At 45.4% G+C, this 8,741-nt stretch overlaps 1 protein-coding gene across 1 annotated transcript; it reads right to left on the reverse strand.

Moving 5' to 3' along the window:
- Window positions 1-4,649: 4,649 nt before the first annotated feature.
- Window positions 4,650-7,428, reverse strand: LOC100746983 (glucose dehydrogenase [FAD, quinone]). Its single transcript, XM_003491313.4, has 9 exons — window positions 7,279-7,428; window positions 6,946-7,162; window positions 6,710-6,838; window positions 6,436-6,632; window positions 6,257-6,351; window positions 5,901-6,165; window positions 5,354-5,819; window positions 4,901-5,271; window positions 4,650-4,808 (listed from the first exon to the last, which is right to left on the reverse strand). The coding sequence occupies exons 1-9, from the start codon at window positions 7,279-7,281 to the stop codon at window positions 4,719-4,721; spliced, it is 1,833 nt and encodes a 610-aa protein (XP_003491361.1). The 5' UTR covers window positions 7,282-7,428; the 3' UTR covers window positions 4,650-4,718.
- Window positions 7,429-8,741: the final 1,313 nt, after the last annotated feature.

Genomic DNA, 8,741 nt, shown 5'->3' on the forward strand with positions numbered 1-8,741 from the left:
CGATCCTCGCGGGAAGGATACCACGGGGGAAGCAACGAAATTGGGAAAAAACCGAGATCCCTTTATCCTATTTCTTCGTCGCAACGACGATCTTCGTGGATACCTTTGGACGCGTATCGATTTCTGCGGCTGGCATAAACACGCCGTAAGGACTCACACCGCGAAAACGATCGGGATCGGTAAATGACGCGCGTTTGACCAGATTCGTCCTCTCAGCCCTGTAGTGTTTCTTCAGGCTACTCACGTACATTTTGCTCGCGTTGTTTCCCCGACCATCAGCGTCGCGGCGCAATATTTACGGGCTTGCTTATATCCCACGGCTTACACGCGTTTGCATTATTGACGCGGTTGGTAAGAACCTGTTCCCTCGAGGCCAGCTATCGTCGGTAATGGTTGCTCTCTGCAGTTGGCTGGCCCAAACAATTTCAAGATAGTAACGTTGTATTTGTACGCATTTACTCGCGAACGGCCGTGTAAGAAAATCAAGAAGAACCTTCGCACGTCCCGGCTACCGGCAACGAGGTTAATTACCTATCGCGTTTCCACCGCTTCGCCTGGGAATACTAAAACGAGCCAGCTGCATTCAACCCTATTTTTTCAGAGGCTTTTGTGCTCTTCCTATCGCGGTTTTTAATAATCCGCTCGTATTACTTTCCGCCCTTAATTCCGCTCCCCAGTGTACTTTCAGTTCTTGATTCTTTACTGTGCCACGTTTTTTTCACGAGAAATGAAATTGAGTTTCGTTCCGTCCAAGTTATTACCCGAATCGTGTCACGAATGGGAAACGGCGTGTGCGTGAAACGATCGCGCCAACCTTCTCTCTACCTCTAGACGAGGTTTAAACGCTTTAAGACAGCATCCGACGCGATGCGACGCGAATCAGTCATCCGTAACACCGATACCTTCGTATAATTACGTTACACACGAAACAAATCTTTCTCGTGGATAACCGACGAATGCCTTGGGAGCTCTCTCGCAGTGAGACGAGACGGGACGAGGCGAGACGACAAACGGTGTTTAAGTCTCACAGCCGAAACTCTTGTTCGAATTGCAAAGCGCATTTGCGCGTTACGCTGCTATTCTATGCAACCGCAATTACTCGAGATGACGTCGCGAATGGAGACAACTGCCGACGAGGTCTGGATCCGTCTGAGGAAACAAGAGTCGACCGCGGCGTGGAAGGGGCAAGGAGGAAGAAAGGAAAGGAACGGGCGCGTCCGTGTTGAACGCTGCTGCTGCTGCTGCTGCTATGCTTTTCTTTAACCGGGTTTCCACGATCCGTCCTCGTCCCGCGATTCTTCTTTTCCTTTCCCTTTTGTAACAGCGGTTGCTGTTCGTGAGGGAGTAACGAACCTCGGTCTTTAGACGGAGGCTTCGTCGTGCGCCATTGCGAGGCGGTGTTGCGATCGCGCGTTCACGGCGCGCCGCGTGTGCACCCTCGATCCACCAAAAAGCCCCGGTAAACAAACTTGGTGCACGCGTCGCAGCACGGCTACGCGACAAAGCGCATTATGCGGCTCGTTCGTCGCGCTGCCAGCGCTGCATCGACCAACCTTCGGGATTCGACAGATTACTACCGCGCGTGATGTCACGCGGCTGGTCCGGCTTCGCCGTTCCATCTTGTTCAAACATCCAGCGATATTTTCTACCCTCTAAGCTCCTCCTTGGATTCCCTAGGAAACTCATGGACAGTTTCTGCTGGTTTCGTTTCATCGATCGACGGTCTTACCGGATAATACACATAGTTATTATTTTCTCAATTACGCTTGGATTCCTGTAGATTTTCCAACTGACGAGACCGAGGGAAGAACGAGGGCGTTCGAAGTCGTCGAGTCTCCGGGGGCAAACCCACGCGCGCCATTCCACCATGAATTCATTCGCACCCTCATGAAATTCAAAGCAGTCGTTACACCGCTGCAACGCTGGCACAACGACAACGAACAAGACGACGACCATGAGAACGATGGGAACGATGGTAGGCGACGAGGCGCGACATCGCAGATCGTGTACGACACATTCGGCCACCCACACGCGTCTTTCAGATGTCCGATGTTTTATTTATAATTTGTTTATATCATCAACTTTTCGCCGTTCGTGCCGGTCCTTTAATTTCTTGGAAAATAGATACAAGTTCTCTCTCTCTCTTTCTCGTTCAACTATTCGTAATTTTCGCTGTGTCGATGAACGTCGAAAAGCAACTGCCCTTTTACGAATTACGTAGTCGCGTTACTCTCTTGACGATTACAAAGAACGTGTCTGGCTGGAATTTTGACTATAGCGACGGTACTTCGGAAGGGAAAGTGTTATCGTAAGTTTCAGCAGGGATGGCGTATCGCTAGGTGATTCGCTTTAATAATTCCATAGTTTACAGTTAATGGATCGCTCGGGGATTAAGTGGCGCTCGCTGTAACGCGCGTGTAGATAATTGAATGCACGCATCTAAATCCATAGCAAATTGGACGAAATCTCCATCAAACAGTTAACACTTAAGCCACCCTCGATTCTCGCGTTACGATTCGATTAAACCCCCTGTTAAATCGCGTGTATTCCTAAAACAGGACCGGCCGCATCGGTACATCGCTCGGTGAAATAATTTTGCGACGCGACCGGCAACGCATCGATAAAGGCGCTACACGTTGAAACGGATGCTACACACTTCGATAGATACAAGTTGATTCGCGTGAATGAAAACGATCGCGTGTAACGATCTAAACGTTTATTTTCATTTACAAAGAGAAAGGATGAAATATAGTTTACGCACGATGCGACTTTTTCCATCGCTTGCACTCCGATACATTTGCAACGGCGTGATTATTTCGCGATTTGCCGTATGGGAAGCTTGAAAATCGCAGTAACGAACGTCTCGACACGTTTCTCGAACAAATTCGATGAACGATGAAATGCCGCGACTGATTTCATTTACTCGTACTAGGCTATGCACTGTACGCGTAATGGATAGACGGTACAATGAGTAGTATTTTCAGCGAACGCGTGCAACGATTCCGATCTTGGGGAATCGTTTCGCAATAAATAGCGATACAGCGATACCGCGTGGAACAGCCGTGGTGACATTGGAATTACCTTGGCAAATGCGACGCATAGGTTACGCGGTATTACGGCAGCGTTAAATCGAACGCAACTGCCATTTTCAGAGTGAATGTAAAGGTATGTCGCTGTCTGTAAGGCCGCTACAATCCAAGGACTGCTTTACCGGTTGCCCTGAATGCATACTTTAAACAAATTAACCTATTCGCGATCGGACTTTTCGTATTTTCGCCAAGGCTGTTTCAATCGTGGCGAACCCATCTCGGCGCAAAGCTTTGAGGCCGTTGTTATTCGTCCGCGTTCTCTAGTCTTTTCCAACAGAAGCAAAAGATTGTTGGACCGGTGTTTCTTCTTTTTTCTCGAATAACGTTAATTAGTTTCCATGAGCGCGACGAGCTCGGATTACGTGGAAGCTCGAAAGCATCGGTTTAACGACCGTCGACGGTCGGCCAACGTTTTTATCGTGCAAACGAGCCGGACGCTATAATCCACAAAGCCCGATTCCTCTGGTTCGCTCGAGGTAACGCGAATTTTTATCCAAACAATAAGAATTTCTTCGACGTTGCGCGGGGCAGGTACGTCGTCGAGCATTCGAAGCGATCGTTAACGCTTTGAAGCGGCCGCACAAACGGTCGTTGGCCAATCGACAGTACAGCAAAAAAATCTTTATTGTTTACCATTGTTGTGCAGGGAACGTTCGGATCTAACGTACACTCGAAGAAGACGTATCTGATCGCGGGAGGATTTGGACGCGGGTGAACGGCCACCGAGGTCGGATAAGGGTTAGCGAATACGTTCTTGCCAGCAAGGAACGTACAGGCGTATGCGGCCGCGACTCTAAGGAGGTCAAGTGCACTTCTCCATGCTTCTAGCTTCCATCGTTTTCTCGACTTGGGAGGCTACTTCGTTCCACCGATGTGACCTCCTCCGCCGTTCGTTTCTCCTTTCTCTTCTTCGTTTTTACTTTAATAATCCTGCCAGACAATATCGCGGCCCGACCTTTTCCACCGGCCATTCTTCAATCTCGAATGCATCCAACGGTATCGTTATTAATTTTAATTAAACTGCGTTATTGCCCTTTATTGTACTTCGGGAACAGTCAACGAAATTAGTTTCTCAGCTAGCGGATCGCGACCCTTTCTCGCGACGCCGCCAGACTCACCGTCATCTGCAGCGTTCCAAGTGCAGATGCGCGCGCGCGCGCGCACACGCCACTCCGGCGAAGGTAAATATTCGTTTTCGAACGAGGTGGATAGAAGTTTGAGATCCTCGCGAAATCACGAGGAGTTTAAAGTCTTGGAGTGTAGAGTGTTTGATGAGGAGTGTCGCGTCGTCTTCGTGCCCGTCCAATCTCCAACGGTTTTCCTTTATATCGACTGCACCGAATTAGTCAGCAGCACCGTTTACCGAATAACTTAAGTCACTTGGACTTAACAATCATTGTCCTCTTTTATAACCGTTCCACCCAACTTCGAAACTAACTCGATTCGATTCGAGTGAAATTTGTACGCGTGGAATTACGCGATGTCAACCGAACGAGCGTTTGTTCCTGTTGGATTTCGATTTTTGATTGCAAGGGATTAAGAGAAAAAAAAACGTATCGGAATAGAATTTATACTGTTATATTAATGGCCATTATAATTTCGTTTTTCTTTCCATAATTGACGTTTCCGTTATATTTTGATTCCCCAGTCTTGCTTGATAAAGTCTGCGGCTCTTTCTCCGACCATGTTGACCGAGGCAACAGGGTTACCAGAAACCACCTATGAAACGCGTTCGAAGAAAATAAGAAAATGAAATATATAGATTTGATGAAGTGTCGAAGGTAATTTAACGAGAAATATGGAAAACGTACCGTAGGCATAACGGACGCATCGGCAACTCTCAGTCCTTTGATACCGTGTACCTTGAGTCGAGTATTTACGACGGTCATCGGATCCGTACGCGGGCCCATTCTGGCGGTGCCGGTCTGATGATTCTCCGGTCTTGTGTTCCAACGTATAGCACATTCCCAAAAGTCATAGCTGTTTGGCTTAAAACCTGCGCACGCTGGTATTTCCACGGGTTGACGCTTCAAACCTAGCTTCCGCATGATCGGGGCCTTCGATAGTTTGATAAGGTGTTGGATTCCTTGAACTAGGACGCTGCGATCGTGTTTGGTCCCTAAATCGTTACTCCAGATAACAGGTGGATCGAGTGGATCGTTGCTGTTCAACGTAATGCGACCTACAGACAGAATTCGACCGATGCATATAAATCGAGTGACGAAAATGAAGTATTTTACGATATCGAGGCAAAGACAGCTCACCTCTGCTCGTTGGGTGTAGATTCACGGCCGTAAATTCGACAGCCGTTTTGTCGTCTATCGCGGCCAAGTGTGGGCCTATTTTAGGTTCGCAAACTGCTTGGTAGCCGGAAAAGAATATCTGGATATCTGGATCATCCTTGGTAGTGAAATTGGATGTCAATATTCCACTAACTTGAGCCAAGCCTGTGCTAGAGAGTGGACCAGTTTGGTTTGTAATGTACTGTTCGATGTTACTTTCGTTGAACACTGGATAATAAGTTTCGCTCAAGGTGAAGATTAGACCATAGGATTGGTGGTTGTGAAGATTTTCACCAACGCCTGGTAGATCCATCACTACGGGAATCTTCTTGGATTTCAAATGTTCCTTAGGTCCAATTCCAGACAACATCAACAGCTGGGGTGAGTTTATCGCTCCCGCTGACAAAATCACTTCGCGTTTTGCCCTTATGATGCGCTTCCTTCCATTCTGCGAATAAGATCAACATCGAGGTTAAACGATGGAAAAGCCGTAAGAACGTGATGTTATAAGTTTGATACAACGTCGCACCAATAACACATCGACTCCTGTCACTTTCTTGCCAATGGTCCTAACTTTGGTAACGGTGGCGTTCACGGCTACGTGAAGATTCTTACGATCCGCGACGGGTGTAATAAACGATCTAACGCTGGTCTGTCTCACACCGTTTTCACTGATAGTTTGAGCTATAGTGAAGCCTGTCATTTTTTCTCCGGCGAAATCTTCGGAAACGCCGAAACCTACTTCGTCCGCTGCTTTGAGGATATGCCAGGCGAAAGGAGGTTGATATGGGAACCTGTCGACATTCGGATATTAATTCGAAAAGTCCATCGAAAGAAATAGTTTTCAAAATACGACAGAGATGAAGATATTTCGGATCAACGAACCGTTGCACGGTCATAGGACCTCCGGTGGCATGATATTTCGCGCTAACTCTACCAATTTCCGTGTTATTCTCCGACTTGAGATAATACGGTAGCACCTGCAAGGGACATATTGCGAAAGTTGAACAAGATTTTCTGACGATCCACCTAATAGCGCTACAAATATCGATAAACGAACGTACGTCTTCCCAACCCCATCCTTCGGCTCCCAGTTTTTCCCACTTCTCGTAATCCTTAGGATAACCTCTATGATACGCCATACCATGGTGAAGCGTCGTTCCTCCGAGATTCTTACCTCGAGGCAAAGCGCATCTTCCATTCGTACTGAGACAGGCGTTCGATTCGTTCGTCGTTTTGTATTTCCAGTCCAACTCGCCGCCTATACGTATCACGTGTTCATTCGATTAAACGCGTTTTTCGCATAAACCGTCGCTGCGATCGAACGAAATTAATTACCGAGATAAAGCAGAAGATTGCTGGGTATTTCGGCTCCTGCCGGTTCATCGGGGCCTGCTTCGATCAGTAAAACTTTCCAATCTTTGACTTCGCTCAGTCTTCCAGCCACTGCAGCTCCACCAGCACCGGCTGTAGGAAACGTGAAACGTACGAGTAGTCTTTCGCGTAAAAGCCAGATAATAATTGTTTGATAAATGCTCGATAGACGATTGATTTCAAAGCTTTTCACAACTTACAGCCGACAACGATAAAATCGTAACTAAGGTCTGGCTCCTTGACTGGCCTCACGCGCTTGCACGGCTCACCAACTTCCGGATTTCCCACTAACAGTATGTTGAAAATCGTCAGTAACATTGCTCCGTTGTTTGCAGAGCAAACATCCGAAAGCTGAGGACCCCCTAGGTAGGGATCGGCACATGGCGGACTTGAATACGAGATATCGAACAAGCCCGACTGCAATTGTGAGCAATATGGTTACAACAGGAGGCGTAGCATAATGGTGATCCGATAAACACGTTAAAATAATCCGTTTGTACGCGGTAATTTGTAAAATAAGAATAGGAACGTACCATATTGTCAAAGAGGATTGTAGCTAATTACAGTTGCAAAACTACGCTCAGTAGGCTTCGTTCTGCTCAACTGACTACTGTGTGTTTCGTTACATCCTCTTTTATACTTGCAGCTTTATAACACCGATACGTAAGGAAATGATAAATGAATAATTTCGAGTATAGAGGTAAAATAACAGAATAATACTTTTAAATTGGCCATTATCTGAAATTCTGACAGTTATCGACATATAATTTGTCGATAATTAATCTGTCGACAAACTCGCACAAGGACTATTTATTTTTATTTAACGAGAGTAGGAAATGCGAAGCCTTGTTCAAATTCTGTTAGACTAAACATTTCTCAAACAACGAAGTGTCTATTCCGCTTAACATTAAGCTCTTTTAAAACGTTTTAGAATACATAATTTAGTACAAGTCAAGTAATTATGCCATATTGAGTAACAGCTTATCTGTCACTAATGCTTTCACGATATATCGGAGGTCAACATGTATGTACTCATGCATTAATATCTTTAAATTACCTTTTCCGGTCGAAGATTAGAAATTGCCTGAAACTTTGTATATCATTATACTTAATGCTTACAGACAATGCCGGACATTTTCCGGGACGAGCTTCCAGCAATGGACATTCGATTACTGTTTACGTTTCTTATCTGGGACGATGTACGTACGAAATACAATCAAAAGACGAATTATAAAGCCTTATTCGGAAGGATAGGTCAGTTCCAGTCAGAATTGTCGGAAAATTCCCTCACATTCTCCCATTCTACCCCTGCATTCCGTATGTCACATGAAAATGAATTTTCTCCTATTCTTCTCTCCTACTGGTCTCCTCGCGAAGCGTCTATCTCGCCTCCATTTGTATACAGCGACCTGTAGACTCGATAAGGAGAGTAAAATAGTGATAGGAGTAGTATGGCACCATGTATTCCCTGAAGAGAGAATTTTTGCGGCAGTAATGAGTTTCAATGTTGTTTGGCAGCGTTCAGAACATGATAGAGAGACAGATGACAGATCTCACAGGAATAATTTTAGCTCTGTTTCAATTTTGTTTAGCGACGTTCTGTTGTTCTTAGTTAATTTTAGGTAATCTCTTTTTCTACTATTCTACTACTATTCTATTCTATCCCATTACTTATTTTTATTATATTACTCATCTCGAAATAGTGATTTTTGTTGTAACTCCGACTTAAGGCAGACCTATGCTCTAAGCATAGAATAAGCACGACCGGTAACAGTTAACACTGATGATATTTTTCTTAGTGTCAATATATGTCTAACATTAGCTTTTTAGATTTTAGATTAGATTTTTAGCCACAAATAATAAGGATAAACAAACGAACGAGGTATATGTATCTGTACAATCGTATGTGCGAAGGAGCCTAATTCTAAACGGATGGAACAGCTTCGAAAATTATTTCGACTGTTCTTCGACTACAACCTAAATCAGTATTATTATA

This window comes from Bombus impatiens, unplaced genomic scaffold, assembly GCF_000188095.3.
Source record: "Bombus impatiens unplaced genomic scaffold, BIMP_2.2 scf_0548, whole genome shotgun sequence".
Classification (NCBI taxonomy): domain Eukaryota; kingdom Metazoa; phylum Arthropoda; class Insecta; order Hymenoptera; family Apidae; genus Bombus; species Bombus impatiens.

Coding starts and splice junctions, on each gene's coding strand:
- LOC100746983 (XM_003491313.4), bottom strand. Junction 6,633..6,709: donor CAATCTTCTGCTTTATCTCG/GTAATTAATTTC, acceptor TGATACGTATAG/GCGGCGAGTTGGACTGGAAA. Junction 6,166..6,256: donor GGTCCTATGACCGTGCAACG/GTTCGTTGATCC, acceptor GAATGTCGACAG/GTTCCCATATCAACCTCCTT.